Below are 23,119 nucleotides of genomic sequence, written 5' to 3' on the forward strand. Positions count from 1 at the left end.
ACATATAAATGTACCCCCTTTCTTGGAGGGCTCCCTTCCTGTTTCATTCACCATAGAACGCTGCATAGAGCCCCCTGTGCTGTGCAGTGATCCCTGGGTGGAGATGATTCCCTGGGAGAGGGAATGGCCACCCACTCCAGTGTTCTTGCCTAGGGAATCCCACGGACAAAGGACCCTGGCAGGCTACAGTCTGCAGGGTCACAGAGTCAGACAGGACTGACTGACTGAGCACACCGTATCTGCTGTGAGCAATGTGCATGTCAGCGCCCAGAGGGAGTGGGCAGCACTCTAACCCTAGGCTGGGGGGCAGTCACCCATGCCCGGGGGTGTGGCTGCAGTGCAGCGACTCTCAGAAAACCTCAGCACTGGCCATTTAAAAAGCTGTACCTGATTCCCCTCTGACCTCCCTAAATACATACACACACACACACACACACACACACACACACACACACACACCCCTGGATGTTCCCCAGCATGGAAACAGGTGGGAAATACATTGACTAAGAAAAGGAAGAATCACTGAGGCTCTCTTAGAAGAGATTTGGTAAGATTTCTTTGCAATACTAGCCTGAGATTTTTTTCTTAGGGGGGAAGAGGAGGCTCAAGAGGGAGGGGATATATATATGGGGGCGTGTGTGTGTGTGTGTGTGTGTATATATATATATATATATATATATATATATATATGTATATATGTATAATTACGACTGTTTCTCATTGTTGTACACCAGAAACCAACGCAACAGTGTAAAGTAATTTTCCTCCAATTAAAAAACTGAAAATAAATGTGAAGAGCCTTTGGGAAAGGCCTTGATGCTGGAGAAAATTGAAGGCAGGAGAAGAAGCGGATTACAGAGGATGAGGTGGTTGGATGGCATCACTGATTCAATGGACATGAGTTTGAGCAAGCTCCAGAAGACTGTGAATGACAGGGAAGCCTGGCATGCTGCAGTCCATGGGGGTCACAAAGAATTGGACACGACTGAATGACTAAACAACAAAAATAAAGAGAAGAAATAAATAAATAAAAATTTTAAAGAAAAGGAATTTTAAGTAATGAGATGAACACTGACAGGACACGGGCCCTACTGAGGAAGAATGACCAACTGCCAGGCACAGTGGTTCCCCTAGTGGCACTTAGAAAGTCAAGAAACACCTGGAGTAACAGGCAAATTTGGCCTTGGAGTACAGAATGAAGCAGGACAAAGGCTCATAGAGTACTGCCAAGAGAACACACTAGTCATAGCAAACACCCTCTTCCAACAACACAAGAGAAGACTCCACACATGGATATCACAAGAAGGCCAACACTGAAATCAGACTGATTATATTCCTTGCAGCCAAAGATGGAGAAGCTCTACACGGTTAGCAAAAACAAGACCAGGAGCTGACCGTGACTCAGATCATGAATCCTTATTGCCAAATTCGGACTTAAATTGAAGAAACTAGGGAAAACTACTAGATCATTCAGGTATGACCCAAATCAAATCCCTTATGATTATACAGTGGAAGTGAGAAAGAGATTTAAGGGACTAGATTTGATAGAGTACTTGATGAATTATGGATGGAGGTTCGTGGCACTGTACAGGAGACAGGGATCAGGACCATCCCCAAGAAAAAGAAATGCAAAAAAGCAAAATGGCTGTCTGGGGAGGCCTTACAAATAGCTATGAAAAGAAGAGAAGTGAAAAGCAAAGGAGAAAAGGAAAGATATAAGCATCTGAATGCAGAGTTCCAAAGAATAGCAAGGAGAGATAAGAAAGCCTTCCTTCACGATCAATGCAAAGAAATAGAGGAAAACAATAGAATGGGAAAGACTAGAGGTCTCTTCAAGAAAATTAGAGATACCAACGGAACATTTCATGCAAAGATGGGATCGATAAAGGACAGAAATGGTATGGACCTAACAGAAGCAGAACATATTAAGAAGAGGTGGCAAGAATACACAGAAGAACTATACAAAAAAGATCTTCACCACCCAGATAATCATGATGGTGTGATCACCCACCTAGAGCCAGACATCCTGGAATGTGAAGTCAAGTGGGCCATAGGAAGCATCGCTATGAACAAAGCTAGTGGAGGTGATGGAATTCCAGGTGAGCTATTTCAAATCCTGAAAGATGATGCTGTGAAACTGCTGTACTCAATATGCCAGGAAATTTGGAAAACTCAGCAGTGGCCACAGGACTGGAAAAGGTCAGTTTTCATTCCAATCCCAAAGAAAGGCAATGCCAAAGAATGCTCAAACTACCACCCAATTGCACTCATCTCACACGCTAGTAATGTTCAAAATTCTCCAAGCCAGGCTTCAGCAATATGTGAACCATGAACTTCCAGATGTTCAAGCTGGTTTTAGAAAAGGCAGAGGAACCAGAAATCAAATTGCCAACATCCAATGGATCATCGAAAAAGCAAGACAGTTCCAGAAAAACATCTATTTCTGCTTTGTTGACTGTGCCAAAGCCTTTGACTGTGTGGATCACAATAGACTGTGGAAAATTCTGAAAGAGATGGGAATACCAGACCACCTGATCTGCCTCTTGAGAAACGTATATGCAGGTCAGGAAGCAGCAGTTAGAACTGGACATGGAACAACAGACTGGTTCCAAATAGGAAAAGGAGTACGTCAAGGCTGTATATTGTCACCCTGCTTATTTAACTTATACACAGAGTACATCATGAGAAACTCTGGGCTGGAAGAAGCACAAGCTGGAATCAAGATTGCTGGGAGAAATATCAATCACCTCAGATATGCAGATGATACCACCCTTATGGCACAAAGTGAAGAGGAACTAAAGAGCCTCTTGATGAAAGTGAAAGAAGAGAGTGAAAAAGTTGGCTTAAAGCTCAACATTCAGAAAACTAAGATCATGGCATCCGGTCCCATCATTTCATGGCATATAGATGGGAAAACAGTGGAAACAGTGGCTGACTTTATTTTTCTGGGCTCCAAAATCACTGCAGATGGTGATCGCAGCCATGAAATTAAAAGACACTTACTCCTTGGAAGGAAATCTATGACCAGCCTAGACAGCATATTAAAAAGCAGAGACATTACTTTGACAATGAAGGTCTGTCTAGTCAAGGCTATGGTTTTTCCAGTAGTCATGTATGGATGTGAGAGTTGGACTGTGAAGAAAGCTGAGTGCCAAAGAATTGATGCTTTTGAACTGTGGTGTTAGAGAAGACTCTTGAGAGTCTCTTGGACTGCAAGGAGATCCAACCAGTCCATCCTAAAGGAGATCAGTCCTAGGTGTTCATTGGAAGGACTGATGCTGAAGCTGAAACTCCAATACTTTGGCCACGTGATGCAAAGAACTGACTCATTTGAAAAGACCCTGATGCTGGGAAAGATTGAGGGCAGGAGGAGAAGCGGACGACAGAGGATGAGATGGTTGGATGTTACCACCGACTCAATGGACATGAGTTTGGGTGAACTCTGGGAGTTGGTGATGGACAGGGAGCCTGGCATGCCCCGGTTCATGGGGTTGCAGAGAGTTGGACACGACTGAGCGACTGAACTGAACTGAACCGAGTGGCACTTATCCATTGTCAGACTCTCACGCCTGCTTGCCGAGGAGCTCTGAGAAACCCTTCTATGTTCAGAATATGTAAGAGTCCAAGGGGCACATGTCTTAAGAAAGTCTGATATAAGAAACTTGGAGGGGCCTGGAAGATAAATTAGGGAATAGGGATTCTGTGGCAAAAACATCCCACATCTCTAAACCTGTTTATTTCACAGGCAATGCCTCTAGAAACATGAAGTATTTGTTTACGGGTTACATCCACTTGAAGTGTTAGAAGCCACTATCAAGCAAGCCTCAGGAGAAGTGCAGATTGAGTATCTCTAAAACTGGTAAGTCAGCAAGAGGGCAGGATTCTGCTTACAAAATCTGTGTTACATAAAAGTAAACAAGACATTTTGGCAATAAGATTTCAGGATTATATTAAAAATGCAGTTCAGCAGTATCATAAACAGTACTATGCACGTTACATACTACACTGTATGCAATATTTGATCTATAGTTATAGGCAGTCTTCATTTAGTGGAAGAACTCTAAGAAGCTTACCTTCCTTGAAACTCCATTTTTTTATAAGGATAGAACTCTGGTGAATTTCTTTCTTTTTTTTTTTTTTTAAATTTATTTCTTTATTTGGCTGTGTTGGGTCTTAGCTGTGGCATGCAGGATCTTTAGTTGTGGCAAGCGGGATCTAGTTCCCTGAACAGAGATGGAACCCGGGACCCCTGCATTGGAAGAAGAGAGTCTTAGCCACTGGACCACCAGGAATGCTCCCTTGGGTGAATTTCTGAGACTACGAAGTATCGTTCCATCCATTCATTTATTCAAAAATATTAATGAAATCTTACTTTATGCCAGGCACAGTTTTAGGTAGGTGATATGGAGACATCCATTACAAACAAGGACAGAAACTTGGTCAGTTGTCACAAGACACTAAATGAGGAAGCGCCAGTCTAGGTTCGATACAGGATACAGGATGCTTGCGGCTGGTGCACGGGGATGATCCAGAGAGATGATATGGGGTGGGAGGTGGGAGGGGGGTTTAGGATGGGGAACTCATGTACACCCGTGGCTGATTCATGTCAATGTAGGGCAAAACCAATACAGTATTGTAAAGCAAAATAAAGTAAAAATTAAAAATTAAAAAAAAAAGACATTTAATGAGTTTACTCCATGTAAAAGTTTTAGGACAGTGCCTGGTACATGACAGGCAACTGAATATATATCAAGCTATCATCTTAATTTTATAGTTACAGGTCCTGGGCAAAATGAGAAGGCCTGGATTCAGTATAAAGACAGACTCATTTGGTGGTCCAGTGCTTAAGACTTCACCTCCCAAAGCAGTGGGTGTGGGTTCAGTCACTGGTTGCAGAGATAAGATCCTACATGCCTCACAGCGCAAATACTGAAACACAAAATAGAAGGAATATTATGGAAAAAATTTTAAAGGCTTGAAAAAACAAGTGATCCACGCTAAAAAAAAAAAAAAGACAGAGACAGCAACACAAGGGTGAAGTGGTCCCTCCTGGCCTGGAACGCAGCCTGGACTGCTGAGCTGCCCATGTGGGCTGGAATAAATAACAGGAGAGGCAAACCTAAAATGCTCCTGCTGCCTGGCACTTCACACCCACTGAGCTTTTTAAGAAGTTGTCAGAGACATTCTAAGCTAGGAAATTCATTTTTTTTTTTGTGGCAAACCCCACTAGATGATTCCAAGGAGAGACTTCAACAACCAACTGCCCTGGCCAACAGGCCCTGGATGCCATCCTCACAATGGATAACTTCTGCTTCAAAAACCATCAAAATATTTAATAGCAAAGCTCCAAACAGCCTCATGGCCAAGAGTGATGTAATCACACAAGATAATTTCATTCAGTTGAGCCGAAGTACCCCCACGCAGAAAGTCAGGCAACTCATAGATGTGGCGATGCCAAATTAAGGATCCACAGTTCCTATGCTCAAAGAATTCATGGTGGTAAACCAAGAGTCACAGTGCAATGAGTAAAGGAGCCAGGATGCTGCTCCAAGAGCAATAGTAAGCCCTCCTTATTCCAGGAGAGTGGGAGCAGTTACTGATTTGATTTTCTTGGGCTCTAAAATCACTGTGGATAGCGACTACAACCATGAAATTAAAAGATGCTTGCTCTTTGGAAGGAAAGCTATGACAAACCTAGATAGCATCTTAAAAAGCAGAGATATCACTTTGCCAACAGAAAGGTAAGTATAGTCAAAGCTATGGCTTTTCCAGTAGTCACGTATGAATGTGAGAGTTGGATCGTAAGGAAGGCTGAGCGCCAAAGAATTGATGCTTTTGAACTGTGGTGATGGAGAAGACTCTTGAGAATCCCTTGGATAACAAGGAGATCAAACCAGTGAATCCTAAAGGAAATCAACACTGAACATTCATTGGAAGGATGGATGGTAAAGTTCCAATACTTTGGCCACCTGATGCAAAGAGCCAACTCATTGGAAAAGACCCAGATGCTGGGAAAGATTGAGGGCAAGAGGAGAGGGGGACAACAGAGGATGAGGTGGTTAGACAGCATCACCAACTCAGTGGACAGGAATCTGAGCAAACTCCAGGAGGAGTCTGTCCTCAGTGGAGGACAGAGGAGCCTGGCGTGCTGCAGTCCATGGGGTCTCAAAGAGTCAGACATGACTTAGTGACTGAACGACAATAAATTCCAGGAGGGGCTCAGGGAAGAAGGTGAGTTAGGGCACATGACAACCTGAACTGTGTCTTGAAGGGTGACTATGAGCTACCAGGTGATGGGAGGCAAAGATGTGAGAGGTGAGTGGTGGGACGAGGGGGGAGGCTGCCTGTAAGAAAGGCTGAGGCAGGAAATAGGCTGATCCAGGCCTGGGTGAAGGACTGAAGAGGCGACAGGTGGGTTGGGGGTCTTAGGGGCCAGGCAGGTGAAGGTGCCCTGGGTACCACATGAAGGAGCAAGTTTCTTTCAGTGCAAAAGACAGAGAGAGCCCATGGGAGGGTCCCAGCAGGCAGGTAAGAATTCAGATTTCATCTCAGGTATGGAGCTTGTGGAGAATGGATTTGACCGGGGCCAGGCTGGACGTGGGGTGCACAGAGCCAAGAGAGGGAGCTGGCCAGATGCTGCAGACGGTGAGCTTTAAGTGATTTCACAGTAGAAGGAAAAATGACCAGAATGTGATAACTGGCAGGATGGGTGTGGAAAGTCTGAGATGTCTTGGGGTAGTGGCCACACATCAACTAGTTATAGGCATGTATTCCCACCACACGGGCTTCCCTGGTGGCTGAGCAGTAAAGAAGCTGCCTGTCACTGCAGGAGACACGGGTTCAATCCCTGAGTTGGGAAGAGCCCCTGGAGGAGGGCAGGGCAACTCACTCCATTAATCTTGCCTGGGAAATCCCATGGACAGAGGAGTCTGGCAGGCTACAATCCATGGGGTCTCAATGAGTCAGACACGACTTAGCAACTAAACACCAACAGAAACATTCCCATCACAATTGCTAATTACTGTCACAGTGAGTGAGAACACAGAGGTTCAGTAAGGCCCGGGCACCAGGAGCCCATGGGCACAGCCCTGAGCCAGGATGCGTGGAAGACACTGGAGCCCCAGCATGGGAAGGGGCCCCACCAAGGATAAGAAGTGACCCAGAGATGGGCAAGCACAGCCACAGGGACACGGGCCACCTGTTTTCCCGGCCATGGGGCCACCCCAGCAGGGCTGTGACGGTTCTGTTGGCTCTCAAGTCCTCAGACCTAGAGAGGGACCTGCCACACATCAGGGGAGGAGGGGGAGAGGAGGGAGGAAGACATGGCAGGCCCCTCAGGGGGCCCCCATCACCTGGAACAGACACCCCCATTGAGCCAGCCCCCTCCCCATTGAGTCGGCTCTGCCCGGCAGCTGAGCAGCCAGGTAGGAGATGCGTCCTGCCTCTTCTAGAGCAAGCAAGTGCCAAAGGACATCCGGTTCTGTCCCCTCCTTGTCAAGGCCAAAAGGACATGAGTGGAGTGGGCTGGGGGGCGGGGGGCTTGCTAAGGCCCAAGCAGGCCTACCCCATCTCCAGACTTGCAGAGGCAATGGGCAAGGAGAAGGATCTGGGAACCAGATCCGCTTACCAACCCGCTACTGTCAAAACCCAGACGAAGCAGCAAAGCTCCACGTGGCAGGGACCACGTCTGACTCCAGCAAGACTGCCAGATTCAACAAAGAGAAGCAGAGCACGCCCAGGAAAATCTGAATTTCAGATAAACAGTGCTTAATCTTTAGTTTAAGAGCACGCTCCCTGTTGCAGTCCTGGGAACACACTGAGACTACAAAACCGTGTGTCAGCCATCTGAAACTCAGAGTTAACTGGGAGATCGCAATCTACCTGGCAGCCCTACTAGCAAGGGGCCATACAACCGCTGATGACATGGACACACGTGATGCGCCCTGCAAGAAGCTGTCCCATTCACTTCCATGACCTGCATTTTACTGGGACGTGAAGCTCTGACTCTTTGCGCTTTGATTACACTAGATGGGAAGAGAAGCAGGGCTGCTGAGCCTGGCTGGTGGGGCATTTTCCCTGATCACCTAACTCCAGCCACATACACCCACAGCTCTGGACCCTCACAACTGTTTGTCTACACTTGAATGGAACCCAATGCACTGAACAAACATCTAACCCATCCAACTTCAGGTTACCCAGACCCTGAAACTGAAGTCAGTGGACTGGTAGAACTGTGCCCACAGGAACTGGAAGAAGGAACCTGTAACCAAGTTTTGATAACCTTAGTTTTTAAAAAGCGGGGTGTTTGGGGAGACTTCCCTAATGGCCCAGTGGCTAAGACTTCACACTCACAATGCAGGGGACTCAGGTTCGATCCCTTATCAGGGAGGTCGATTCTGGGTGGCTCAGTGAAGAATCCACCTGCCAATGCAGAAGCTGTGGGTTCGATTCCTGGGTCAGGAAGATCCCTTGGAGGAGGAAATGGCAACCCATTCTAGTATTCTTGTCCGGAAAATCCCATGGACAGAGGAGCCTGGAGGGTTACAATCCCTGGGGTCACAAAGAGTCAGACATGACTGAGCTCGCAGGCACACACACCCTGCAGCTAAGACCTGGTGCAGCCAAACTTTAAAAATAATTTTTTTTTAAAGTAGGGTATTGGGGAAAGGTACTTAGCATTAAATTTTGTCATGTAACAACCAACTGCATTAAACTATTTCCTTACCAGGAGGAGAAGCAATAGGGTTGGTAAATGAGAGAGAAATAGGAAAGCCAGACTTTGTCACAGGAATGCCACCTTCTTTTCAGCACTGTTTTAAAACACAGACAATCTCTCCCCACAGTTGCAGCACTTTGTCCTGGGGATTCCTTTAACCAGATTTTCAGTGGGTCCACCTCCTGCTGCTACTGGGGGACAGAGAGAAGGAAAACAAGGCAGGGGAAAACAGCCACGCTGGGGACACTGAACTGGACCAGAGGCCACTGAGGGCCCGAGGAGGTAAAGGTCATGAAAATCAGGGAGGTCCTGGGGTCAATTCCCACTCTAGCACTCTTGCCTGGAAAATCCCATGGCGGAGGAGCCTGGTAGCCTGCAGTCCATGGGGTCACGAAGAGTCGGGCATGACTGAGTGACTTCACTTTCACTTTTCACTTGCATGCATTGGAGAAGGAAATGGCAACCCACTCCAGTGTTCTTGCCTGGAGAATCCCAGGGACGGCAGAGCCTGGTGGGCTGCCATCTATGGGGTCGCACAGAGTCGGACACAACTGAAGCGACTTAGCAGCAGCAGCAGCAGAGGCGATTAGATTGACAGTGTGGTGAGCATGTCTGATGTGCCCTGTTCAACACTACCTCACTCATGCGTGACACGTGGTCCTTTGATTTTTCTATTTACCAGTTAATTTCCATTTATTGGGGTTTCCCTGGTGGCTCAGATGGTAAGGAATCAGCCTGCAGTGTAGGAGACGCACGTTCGATCCCTGGGTCAAGAAGAGCCTCTGGAGAAAGGAAGGGCAACCCACTCTAGTCTTCTTGCCTGGAGAATTCCATGGACAGAGGACCCTGATGGGCTGCAGTCTTGGGGTCACAAAGTGTCGGACATGACTGAGCGGCTAACACCCTCACTTTCACTTTTTCACTTTCATTTATTACCTCTCGATTCTTCCCTGAAACCTAAAACTATAACTGTGGTCTCTGTTTCTCTGATATTGGCCTTTGAGGAGTGTCTCCCTAAAAATCGAGGGAAATTTTAAACTTTAGTGATAGTGGCAACACAGTGCTTACAAAATCAAGGTATATGATGTTTAGTGAAAGTGAAGTCACTCAGTCGTGTCCCACTCTTTGCGACCCCATGGACTGTAGCCCTCCAGGCTCCTCCATCCACAGGATTCTCCAGGCAAGAATACTGGAGTGGGTTGCCATTTCCTTCTCCAAGGAATGATACTGAATCAACTGTAGTGGTGATGGACCTAGAAACAGTCATACAGAATGAAGTAAGTTAGAAGGAGAAGAAACAAGGATTGTATATCAGCACATATATGGGGAATCTAGAAAAATGGTGCAAATGAACTTATTTCTAGGGCAGGAATAGAGACACAAACATAAAGAACAGATATGTGGGCACAGGGGGCAAGGACAGGGTGGAACAAACTGGGCAATTAGGATTGACATACCTACATACACTACTGTGTGTAAAATAGATAGCTGGCAGGAACTTGCCATAAAGCGCAGGGAGCTCAGCTCGGTGCTCTGCGGTGACCTAGATGTGCAGGATGAGGGGAAGGGGAAACCCAAAGGGACGGGACGCATGTATCCTTAGAGGTGATTCACTTCATTGTAGAGCAGAGACTAACGCAACATTGTAAAAGCAACTCTACTCCAAATAAAAATAAAGTATAACTATTATTTTTACAATAAATAAATAATAAAGATGGAGCTGAAGAAAAAGGAAATATGTAGATACATATAACACTTTTGTTATATATAAAGATGCATGTTTATATGTGTATATATATAAACTTACATACACATGCATACAAATATGTGTATGTGTTTATATATACACATGTAAACTTATCAATGTGGACTATCTAGGGCCCATTTGTTATGTGGTCCAGTAACTTCTTTTGTCACGGATTTGTCAGCTGTAGATTAAGAATTTATAGACACCCTTCCCTCTTCATAATATCACAAATCCCACTGGGCAAAAAATTCAAAGGAAAAATTTTGTTTGTTTTTGGCAGGCATGCAAAACATTCTTAGGTTTCATTGTCAAGTTATTTTGATCCACCCATAAATGTTCATGATAACTTAATACTGCTGCTTCTTAACTATTAGTGAAAATTATTTCCAGGTCATGCTAGGAAACTCCCTTAAAAAGTTCCTGCAATTCTCAGCTCTGGCTGCTCATAAGAATCACCAAGGAACTTAAGAGCATAATAACTCTGGATTCCTTAGGATGCTCCCTAGATCAGGTGAATCTGAATCATGGGAGTAGGTGCAGAGAGTCTGTAGTTTTTAAAAAGCACATCAGAGAATCACTGAAAACCAAACTTTGTGTCAAGAATTATCTGGCTCAGTTGAAGCAAGTCAGGAAGTGTAAGATCAAAAGGGGTATGTGAGGTCTTTGAACTGTGCTGTTGGAGAAGACTCTTGAGAGTTCTTTAGACTGCAAGGAGAGCAAACCAGTCAATCCTAAAGGAAATCAACCCTGAATATTCTTTGGAAGGACTCATGCTACAGCTGAAGCTCCAATACGTTACCCACCTGATTCAAAGACCCGACTCATTGGAAAAGACCCTGATGCTGGGAAAGATGGAGGGCAGGAGGAGAAGGGGACAACAGAGGATGAGATGGTTGGATGGCATCATTGCCTCAACAGACATGAGTTTGAGCAAACTCCAGGAGATAGTGATAGAATGAGAAGGAAGCCTGGCATGCTGCAGTCCATGGGGTCCCAAAGAGTCAGACATGACTGAGTGACTAAACAACAACATTTTGTAGAGAGTTAGTGACAATTTCAGATGACATCAATAAGGGTAAAAGAAATGTCACAGGGCTAAGATATAAAACAACACCAGAAACTGTTGGTACCTTAATAATAGCAAGAAAGTGGATAAAATAAAAATCATATTTTCCCAAAGTGCCGCCAAAGAACAAAAGCTTCAAGGAGCCTTGACGAACAGAATTCCAGGGAGGGATCAGCACTTTTTAGCAGATTGGACATTGTGTACAAAAGAATCAGAAAACTTGAAGACAGATCAATGGACATTATCCAAATTAAAGTATCTATTAAAAAAAGAACATAACTTCAGTGACACGTAGGACAATATGAAGCAGGTTAACATCTGTGTAGAGGGAAAGAAAGAGGCAGAAGAAAATTTTAAAGAAATAATGGCCAAAATATTTCCCAATTTGATGAGACGCTTCAACCCACAGATCCCAGAGGCTCAACAAACTCCAAACAGCACAGACATACAAAACCACAAAACCACACCTAGGCCAACATAATCAAACCCTGAAAATCAAAGAACAAGAGAAACTCCTAAAAGCAGTTAAAGTGGGAATATACTGCAAATACAGGGAAACAGACAGAAAAATGATGGCTGTTTTTTCATGTGAATCAAGAAATCAAGAAGATTATAGAACATAGAGGGGTGGGATGGTGGGGTGTGAACAAGGCTCAAGAGGGAAGGGAAATATGTATACATACGGCTGTTTCATGTTGTTGTACAGCAGAAACTAACACAACATTGTAAAGCAATTGTACTTTAACTTAAATAAATAAAATGGAAAAAAATAAGCCTATACAGTGACATTGTTAAGATGCTCAAAGAAAAATAAACTATCAACCCAGAATTCTGGGTATGCCGCTAATGTCTTTTAAAAAAAAAAAAAAAAAGGAGAAATAAAGACTTTCTCTAAAAAAATGGGGGTGAGTTCATTGCTAGCAGACCTATTTTTACAAGAAATGTTAGAAATTCTTCAGGCAAAACAAATATGGTATCAATTAGAAATTTGGATCTACACAACTAAATTAACAATGTTGGCGACTGAATAAAGAAAGGTAAAAAAAATTCTATTTTAGTTATTTTTAATTGATCTAAAACATGACTATGTATAAGAAAATCAGTAGCAATGCACTGCATATTTGCAGCACATTTTAAAGTAAATTATGTGACAACAATAGCAGGAAAAGGATGCAAGGGAGGAACTGGGAATACCCTGTTTAAGGTCCTAACACTACAGGGGAGGCAAGATAATAGTTTAATGTAGACTCTAATTCACTAAGGATGTGTACTATAAACCCTGGGTCAACAATTATATTTTCAAAAGAAGTATAAATAATGTCAATCAAGGAGATAAAATGGAATAATAAGCAATATTCATTCAATGTAAGAGCAGGCAGAAAAAAGGGAAAAGTAACAAAAAACAGATGGAAAAAATAAAAATCAGCTGTCTACTAGTCCAAACATATCAACAAATCACTTTAAATGCAATTGGTCTAAACACAACAGCTAAAAGTCAGAGATTTTCAAGTTAGATTTTTTAAAAAAATTCAAGACCTAACTGCTGCTGCTGCTGCTAAGTCGCTTCAGTCGTGTCCAACTCTGTGCGACCCCATAGACAGCAGCCCACTAGGCTCCCCCGTCCCTGGGATTCTCCAGGCAAGAACACTGGAGTGGGTTGCCATTTCCTTCTCCAATGCATGAAAGTGAAAAGTGAAAGTGAAGTTGCTCAGTCGTGTCCGACTCTTAGCAACCCCATGGACTGCAGCCCACCAAGCTCCTCCATCCATGGGATTTTCTAGGCAAGAGTACTGGAGTGGGGTGCCATTGCCTTCTACGAAGACCTAACTATCCTCTGTTTTATAAAGAAACCCACTTCAAATGGATATCTAGGTTAAAAACAAATATATGATAAAGATGTACTATGAAACACTAAGTCAAAGGAACATGGAGTAGCTGTAATATGACAAAACAGATTTCAGGACAAGGAATGTTTTCAAGGATTAAGAGAAAAATTACATGATGATAAAGGGATCAAGTGTCCAAGAAAGTACAATAATCCTTACATGTATATGCATCTTAAAAATGGCAAAATACTAGAGACAGAAACTAATAAAAACTGAAAGAAGAAATAGGCAAATCTGTATGGTCCGTTCAGCCACCAAGTCGTGTTTGGCTCTTTGCGACCCCATGGCCTGAAGCATGCTAGGCCTCCCTGTCCCTCACCACCTCCTGAAGTTTGCCGAAGTTCATGTCCATTGAATCAGTGATGCTATCCAACCATCTCGTCCTCTGTCATCCCCTTCTCCTCCTGCCCCCAGTCTTTCCCAGCATCAGGGTCTTTTCCAATGAGTCAGCTCTTCGCATCAGGTGGCCAAAGTATTCAAGCTTCAGCTTCAGCAGCAGTCCTTCCAATGAATATTCAGGGCTGATTTTCTTTAGGAAGGACTGATTTGATCTCATTGCTGTCCAAGGGACTCTTAGGAGTCTTCTCAGTTACAAGTAAACTTTTTTAAATAATACAATTTTTAAGAAAAAAGGAAAAAAAGGAAAGCCTCTGCCTACCTCTCCTGCCCCACCTACTAATGAAACCACAGACTCACTTGGAGAGAGGGAAACCCCTGGAGCCATCTCACCTGCCGGCGAAGGTCAGGGCCAAGGCAGTGGCCAGATGAGGCATCAGCCGCAGGGTCTGCGTTTGGTGCTCAATAATCTTGACCTCTTCCCTGGCTTTGGGTCCAAACTGCCTCCGGCTAGAGAGAAGCAAACAAACAACTTAACCGAAATCTAACAGGCAATTTCATCACAAACACTCATTTGCCTTTAAATAATTCAGAATTGATATTTTCTAACATGGTGCTGGAGAAGAGTCTTGAGAGTCCCTTGGACAGCAAGGAAATCAAACCAGTTATTTCTCAAGGAAATAATCACTGTATATTCATTGGAAGGGCTGATGCTGAAGCTGCAATACTTTGGCCACCTGATGCAAAGAGATGACACGTTAGAAAAGATCCCGATGCTGGGATCTTCTCATGAAGGCATGAGAAGAAGGGGGGCAACAAAGGATGAGATGGTTGGATGGCATCACCAACTCAATGGACATGAGATTAAGCAAACTTAAGGAGATAGTAAAGGTGTGTTGCAGTCCCTGGGGTCACAAAGAGTCAGACACGACTGAGCAACTGAACAGCAACTTCAGATAACAGAATGCCTGAGTCTTCTAAAACAGAGTTAAGATAACAAGATAGCGAGAGTTTCTGAAGACAGCCCAACAAAAAGCTTTTCACCTCCTCTGGGAATTAACCTTCCCACCATGGAAATTTTTATAGCAAAGTTATCTATTTAATCCACAGAGTAATTTTTACACCTTAACATTTACATGGCATTTTATAGTTCCTAGTGCCTTGTGATCATTAATTATTCAGTTTTACTAAGTTTCTGACATACCCCAGAACATATTTCAAAAGGACTCAACGAGGAGGCAATGAACTCTGGAGCTTCTGTCAGATTCGCAGGCAGGTCATTATTTCAGCCCACTGCATCCCCCGAGTTCCTCGTGGGAAAGGCGATCTCTCCAGCCTGCTTAAACCCTGTGCAGCACAGCGCTGCCTCTCCCTCTCTCTTCTTATAACTTTTTTTTTTTGAGTCTTTATTGAATTTGTTACAATATTGCTTGTTTTATGTTTTGGTTCCTGTGGGATCTCAGCTCCTCAAGCAGGGAGCGAACCCCTGCCCCCTGCACTGCAAGAAGTTTTAACCACTGGACTGCCAGGGAAGCCCTGCCTGCCTTCCTCTCTCATGCAGCTATGCAGGGGTGAACAGAGGCCCTGCTTCAAGCTGCTTGTAAAGTGGGGTAGGATGGTCCCCAGACATCACCCAGCAGTTAAGCATACAGAATCCCACGGCTGCATACGGCAAGAGCCTGGCTTGTCGAGATCACCCCCTGCTCCGTGCAAACTGATGCTCTACAATGTGGGCTTGGCAGCCTCCTGTCTGTGGACAATCCCAACTTTAATGTTATTTTTGAAACATTGCACACACATACACATGCACATGTGCACACAAACCTGTGCACACGTACACAGGAGCAGGAGCATTCATGCTAGGTCATCCAACGGGCAGCCTGCTGCAGCCCCAGAGACGTGAAGGTACCCGTCAATTGCTGCTGCTGTGGTCAGTCATTCAGTCAAGTCTGACTCTTTGTGACCCCACGGACTGTTCCCTGCCAGGTTCCTCTGTCCATGAGATTCTCCAGGCAAGAAGACTGGATTACTCAAGGAAAAAGAGGAAACGGCCAATTTTAAAAATTTTATATTTGACCTTTTTAATTATAATTTCATGCCTTAATATTGTTCCCAGGGACATCCCTGGTGGTCCAGTGGCTAAGACTCGCTGCTCCCAATGCAGGAGACCAGGGGTCAATCCCTGGTCAGGGAACTAAATCCCATATGCCACAACTAAAACATCCTTCATGTGGCAACGAAGATCGAAGCTCCTGTATGCCGCAACAAAGACCCACACAACCAAAAAATATATATATTAAATAATAGTAATACTGTTACTATTTGTAATTAAAACAAGGGCACTATACCTTTTTAGTTCATAAGGCACCTAGAATTTACAACCTGACCATGCGTCTGGGTATGAGGCAGTGGAGACAGACCTCACACAGGCACACAGGGGCTCACTGTGAGCGCAGGTTCATCTTCTGTGAGCAGAGCTCCCCAGACAGTCTCACCATCTGCAGATGGCTGTCCGAGGAGCAGGACCCTCCCTTTGCCCATGCCCTCCATCCATCCCGACCACAACAGGGCGCACTGCCAAGCAAGCCGGACAGTCTGCAGGATGACAGCTCTGGGTGGATCATTTTGAAACCAATACGTCAGTCATAGACCAAAAGCTGGTACCAAGGTAATGTCAAGTTATTCTACAAATGCCATCTGTCCCCACTCCTTTAACTGGCTAGAATTAAACATTTAACAGCATGGATAAAATCATATCACGTTAGAATGTATGATCTGTCATTAACTTTGGGGGATATTAAACATTACTAGATACCTAACCAATTTCCTTAAACTTATATTTTATTCAATATAAAATATTAAACTGGGGCTTCCCTCATGGCTCAGTGGTAAAGAAACGGCCTGCCAACGCAAGAGATGCAGGTTCGATCGGTGGGTCGGGAAGCTCCCCTGGAGAAGGAAATGGCAACCCACTCCAGTACTCTTGCCTGGAGAATCCCACGGACAGAGGAGCCGGGCGCGCTACAGTCCATGGGGCTGCAAAGAGTGGGACACGACTGAGCGACTGAACAACAACCGTTTTAAAACAGCACCTGTGGCCAGACTCACAGCTCACTGAGGGCAGGCCTGTTCTGTCTTCGGGTGCCCCAGCCTGGCCAGGTGCAAGTGGGTGGGAAAGACTGAAAGCGAGGTGACAGATGATGGAAGGTCCTGCCATCTCCCAGCAGCAACACACCTGACTCCTCCACCTCCCATCCCTCCGTGTCTCCTTGGAATGTTTGCTTGTTCATAGATGATCTGATAAAAGCCCAGCTGGGAGACACTGGAGGACTGGGTGGGAGCCCAGAAGCAGTTACGAGTGTGATGGAGGAAGCAAGTAAGATGAGCAATCTACCCTGTCCTTATGTCCAAGAGCCCACCCTCTGCTGGTTTGGGGTTGGGTTTTCTTCTAAGGACAAGAAAAGAAGAAATGAGGGACTTCCCTGGTGGTCCAGTGGCTAAGACTCCAAGCTCCCAATGCAGGGGGCCTGGATTTGATCCCCAGTCGGGGGACTAGATCCCACATGCCGCAACAGTTCAAATGATGCAACTAAAAAGATCCTGCATGTCGCAACGAAGATGGGATTCCATGTGCCCCATCTAAGACCTGGTACAGTCAAATAAATAAATATTTAAAAGAAAGAAAGAAAGAAAGGAATGAGTGGATGGGAAGCAGGCAGCACCCACAGTCTTTCCTTCCCTTTCTCTGGCCCAAGACACCGACAGTCCTCCCGTGCACTGAGCCAGGATGTTCTCACTGGCCTCTCATCCGTCGCACGTACTCTGTGGCTGCTCCAGGTGAAAAGACGACACTCACAGCTAACAATTCTTCTCCTGCCCAGAGATGCAGCCAGAGTCATCCGTGAGATCACCACCATCAAACCCGGAGCCAGGAGCCTGGTGCCAACACAGGCAGCAGAGAGAGGTGGCCTCAAGACTTTGCGCTCTGAGAGGGCTTGGCGGGAGCTGGAGCCCTGCCTGCCACCCTGCCTCAGGCCCCAGACTACCTCACAGAGGGCCATGAGGGTCCAGGCTGGTCCTCTGGTTGCCAGCATCCTTGGCACGCTGCCCTGAACACGGCTCACCAGGCCACAATCCCTGCAGCTGGCCAGGCATTACTGCCTGCCAGACATTTTTACTCTTCCAGTTTATGATCCATATGGACATAAAATTCTTCCTATCCTTTTCCTCCACTGGGTTACTACTTTTCTTTAAAGAGCCAGGTAAAGGCTATATTTTTCTCCATAAACATCATTTTATTTCAGGGCCAGAAAACAACCCCAAAGTCACTGAGCTCAAATTTTTCACAGTCTTTAAAAAAGAGCGTGTATCACAGATCCGCATGAGAGGCCTGTGAACGATGCCACTTAAAATGATAGATTGGAAAAGCTATTTCTGGATTCCAGCGACTCATAAGGACTGGCGGAAACATTTATTTTGGGGGTTGTCTTCTTTCATTCCCACTCGATTTTGAACACAGCCGCTTAAAGCAACATTCATGGAAAGTGACACAGCTATTAATCACCCATGCAGCTACTTACATGTGCAGCCTCTGGGGAGACACAGGCTGCCCGCCTACCCAGCTCTCCCTCTGGTCTCTTCTCCCAAAGGAGGCCAGTGACCTACTAAAAAGATAATTGCTTTGCAGGTTTCCTGCTTCTGGAGCATCATTGCATCAGCCTGCTCTGAATGACAGCCGGTCATCCTGGAAGAAAGAGGGGAGTTCCATGGCTGGCCCCCCATCCTTCATCCTGAGACTTCTGGGGGTGCAAGCTGGTTCACACCCCTACTGCCAGGGGACAGACCCCTGCTTCTCGGCTGTCAAAGGCTGACCTCTGCGGACAAAAGCTCGGCAGATTCCTGAGGCCCAGCCTCACTCCCTGTGGCCACCCGCCCTCGTTTAATAACTCAGCCACAGACAGGATTCAAGGCAGCCTGTGAGTGTCCCACAGGTGACCACTGTGCCCCATTTGGCCCCAGTGGAGATCCCAGCCTCTCAGAGAGCCCACAGCCCATCTGACTCTGTTTCTCTCCTTCTTTCTGATGTTCCTGAACATAGGAACCCAGAGGGAAAATATGTTCACAAAGCAGGATTTTTTTAAAATTTTTATTAGAACATAGTTGATTTACAATGTTGTGTTACTTTCTGCTGTACAGCAGAGTGAGTCAGTTGTACATTTACATATCTCCACTCTTTTTCAGATTCTTTTCCCATATAGGTCATTGCAGAGTACTGAGAAGAGTTCCCAAAGCAGGATATTTTGATAGCACCAGTTGGACCTGGCAGATTGAGTTCAACTGGCTGACCAGGATGTGAAAACCTGGCTACATTTTTTAAAAGATTTTTTTGATGTGGACCATTTTCAAAGTCTTTATTGAATTTTTTACAATATATTGCTTCTGCTTATGTTCTGGCTTTCCGGCCACGAGGTATATGGGATCTTAGCTCCCAGATCAGGGATCAAACCCGTACCTTCTTGCACTGGAGGGGGATGTCTTAACCACTAGACTACCAGCTGCTGCTGCTGCTGAGCCGCTTCAGGCGTGTCCGACCCTGTGCGACCCCAGAGATGGCAGCCCATAGGCTCCCTCATCCCTGGGACTCTCCAGGCAAGAACACTGGAGTGGGCTGCCATTTCCTTCTCCAGTGCATGAAAGTGAAAAGTGAAAGGGAAGTCGCTCAGTCGTGTCCAACTGTTCACGACCCCATGGACTGCAGCCCACCAGGCTCCTCCATCCATGGGATTTCCCAGGCAAGAGTACTGGAGTGGGGTGCCATTGCCTTCTCCCAGCAACTTTTTATCTGGTAATGCATGAAATAGATGCCTGACTCCCAGCCCCAAACTTCACCAGACCCAACCCCATGCCGGTGTCAAGTTTGGGATCATGAAAGGGTTCAGACTGCACACAACTCTCACTGGTTTTTGTTTTGTGTGTGTGTGTTTTTTATAAGATGAACATTAGTAGTTTGCCTGGGAGCTCTGACAAAGCAATCCTGCCTTGAAATATCAGCCTCTACATGTGACCTCCACCACGTTTTAGGTGTCATTCTTCAAATGGTCAATTTTCAACCCATCTGCAGGAGAGATGGAAAAGGTGCACGTATGTAGTCTATAAACAAGTGCCTCTTTAATATTAGCCTTCGTTTGTTATTGTTTAGTCACCAAGTCATGTCTGACTCTTGCCCACCAGGCTCCCCTGTCCATGGAATTTTCCAGGCAAGAATACTGGAATGGGTTGCCATTTCCTTCCCCAGGAGATTTTCCCCACCCAGGGATCAAACCCAGGTCTCCTGCACTGGTGAGTTCTTTCCCACCGAGCCACAGGGAAGCCCCAGTAGTACCCTTGGTTGTGATTAAATATGCAACATGGTCCCAAAGAAGAGTTCTCCAAGTGCCTATCCAATCCTGTAGAGCTCCCAATGAATACCTTTTGCACCCTCCAGACACCTTTTTCCTCCTACTCTTTAGCAGGCTTTTTGTTCAACCAGAGGAAAAAACAAATGATCCTCAATGGCTCTGATGGGGTCAGTGACAATGACCATTTTTAAACACAAGACTGTTTCAGATACAGAAAAAATGAGGGCACTAGGTATTAGGGCCCAAAGGTCTATGGAGACGGATCGGCATCCTCGGTGCACAAACACAGACTCTAGAGCCCATGTTTTCTTGCCGGAAACTGCAGAGATAAAGAGCTTTCGCCGTTACTTTTTTCCGTTTCTCAAAGGTTACATCAAATCAAAACCCAGCAATCTAAAGACCCTCTCCAATAGGAAACCCATGGGTCTAAAGTCATGGTCCATCTAGTCTGGTGGGAACTGACATTCTGCTATCGCAGGCTGCAAAGACTGTCCACCCCATCCACGAGCACTGGGAGTGCAGCTCCAAGGGGAGCGGGCTGAAGAACCACCCGGGCTTGGAATCAGGCCACTTCTTCCCATCAGCAGACGGATGACCCCAGTGGAGACCCCAGAATCCCTTTCAGATAAGAGACAACACAAGGCAGGGCAACCCTATGACTCTGCCTCCACGTTTCTGCTGTGAAGACCATTTCTATGGTGGGCTGTAGCCATAGTAACCCTCACTGTGAAGGACCAGAGACAGCCAGGCCTGGGTCACCCTGGATCTGAAGGCTGACCAACTCCAGCTTCTTCTCTGAGGGCTCAACTACATCAGCAAAAGGGGTCCGACCCAACCCACTGTAGCTCAACCCCCTTCACAATAAACCCCAGAGAACCCAGCTCCCTCTCTCTGAGTTTGTTTTTATTGCCTTCTGGTGTCTCTGGCTGCCCCTGGGGAGGCCATCATGGGACAAAGTCAACATCACTTCATCCCAGGCATCACAGGAGGGGAGATCAGACACAGGGTTAAAACTCAGGCTTTGAATCAGACTGGTTTCCATACAGACTCTTGACATTTCCCATTTTCTACTGAATGACTCAGACTCACTGAACTTTGGGTTCTTCAGGACTGATGATGACAGTGAGGAGGAAGGGAGAGACACTGTCTTTGCCTGACAGATAGTAGGTGTTCAAGGCGTGGCAGGTGTTATCATCACAGTCACTACTGCTACCCCAGGTTCCTAGGATTACCCTCTATTCTATTCATCCTTGATCTAGGAAAGCCATGTAAAAATTTCCTCAAAGAAACACTCTCTTTTTTCTTTCACTCAAACAAAGCACCAATCTACTCCTCATCACTAAAACTGTCGTAAAAAAGACTTTCAGGGTGAAGAGGAAAGTCTCCTCCACTCAACACTGAATTAAAGATAATGAAATTTCTGACAGAGAAGAACACGAACGGTCAACTAATATGCTAGAAAAAATTGTGTGTGTGTGTGTGTGTGTGTGTGTGTGTGTGTGTGTTGGAAAGCACATGAAACGTTCAGAAAGCACCTGCCCTTCTTATGCATCCAAGAACACCAGCTAATCTTCTTCTTCCCAAATTCCAGGGAGGGACAAGATGGACAAAATAAAGCCAGAGAAGGTGATGTGGGCAGAGCCCTCCGTCACAGCATGTTGCTATGGAAGCAGCAGATTCTTTCCAGAGACAATCAGCCTACCCTAGAGAGGAACCTAAATGTTATTCAGGTGGTTCCCACACAAGGGAAATTAACTTACTTTTCAGAATCACAGCCTTAGTAATATCTATGATTAACACAGTGGTTAATGTTAGTCGTCAGAACTGTGACTCCTTATGATTTTTCTCTAAAGAAACTCACATCCTAATGAATGCAAAACAAAATTACAATGGTGGGAGACACGGGGCCATAAATTACAGCTGAAACTCCCTGGGGTGGCTTAATGATTTCACCGCTATTTTTATATATTTTAAAAGTCATATAAACAGAGAGTGAAATCTTGTATCATCAACACCACTGTGAAGTATTGCAGGAGCCCCCAGCACTTTGGCCATTCTTTGCCCTCCATCCACGTGCACGCTGCCTGCCCAAAGAGCCGGCCAGGGCCTGCTGTCATCCTAGAAACACAAGTCTGACCATAGGACGAGAAAGGAGACATATGCAGAGGCCCAACACTCTCCAGGATTCTCCTTCACTGAGGTTAAGCATGAGGAGATGAAAGCCAAGTAATTGAGGTTCTCTTTAGGGCTGACATTGATTTCTTATGCTTTAGGCTGGCTTTATTTGTAATATATATCTTTATTTATTATTTTTTGTCTGCACAATGTCTAGTTGCACTGTGTGGCATCTTCAATCTTTGTTGCATGTGGGATCTTTAGTTGCAGCATGTGGGATCAAACCCAGGTCCCTTGCATCGGGAGCATAGCGTCTTAGCCACTGGAACACCAGGCGAGTCCTTGCCTTAGGCTGGCTTTCACCTGCTCTTGGCACTAGGACATGCCTGAGTAGCTCAAGGGCTGGCTGCTGCTCCCAATTTCCCTCTCCAATCCATAGCCTTGGAAGTAAGGATGCCCACAACATCAGAGTCTTTCAATTCATAGACACAGTAGGTCTTTCCATTTATTTAGGTCTTCAATTTCTTCAATCAGTATTTTGTACTGTTCAGCATATGTGTTAAATGCGTACCTAAGTATTTCAATTTTTATGATCAATTGTAAATTAATTACATTTTAAATTCTGGTATCCTTCTGTTCATTGTATATAGAGATACAACTGCAGACTTCCCTGGCAGTCCAGTGGTTAAGACTGTGCTTCCACTGAAGGGTTTGGTGCCTGGTCAGGGAACGAAGATTGCACATACTGCCCAGCACGGTCCAAAAAAAAAAAACAAGAAGAAAAGAAATTGCTTTCTGCATGTTTATTTTGCATCTGGCGACCATGCTGAATTTAATTCTCAGTTCTAGGGCTTT

General features: G+C 45.4%; 1 protein-coding gene across 1 annotated transcript in view; it reads right to left on the reverse strand.

Annotated features, from left to right (window-relative positions):
- Window positions 1-23,119, reverse strand: part of ACOXL (acyl-CoA oxidase like) — a 356,241-nt gene that overhangs the window by 160,964 nt on the left and 172,158 nt on the right. The window contains exon 11 of the mRNA XM_052647950.1: window positions 14,145-14,261. Coding sequence (XP_052503910.1) covers window positions 14,145-14,261 — 117 coding nt within the window. The remainder of the gene's footprint in view (window positions 1-14,144; window positions 14,262-23,119) is intronic.

The sequence above is a fragment of the Budorcas taxicolor genome, chromosome 11 (assembly GCF_023091745.1).
Source record: "Budorcas taxicolor isolate Tak-1 chromosome 11, Takin1.1, whole genome shotgun sequence".
NCBI lineage: Eukaryota > Metazoa > Chordata > Mammalia > Artiodactyla > Bovidae > Budorcas > Budorcas taxicolor.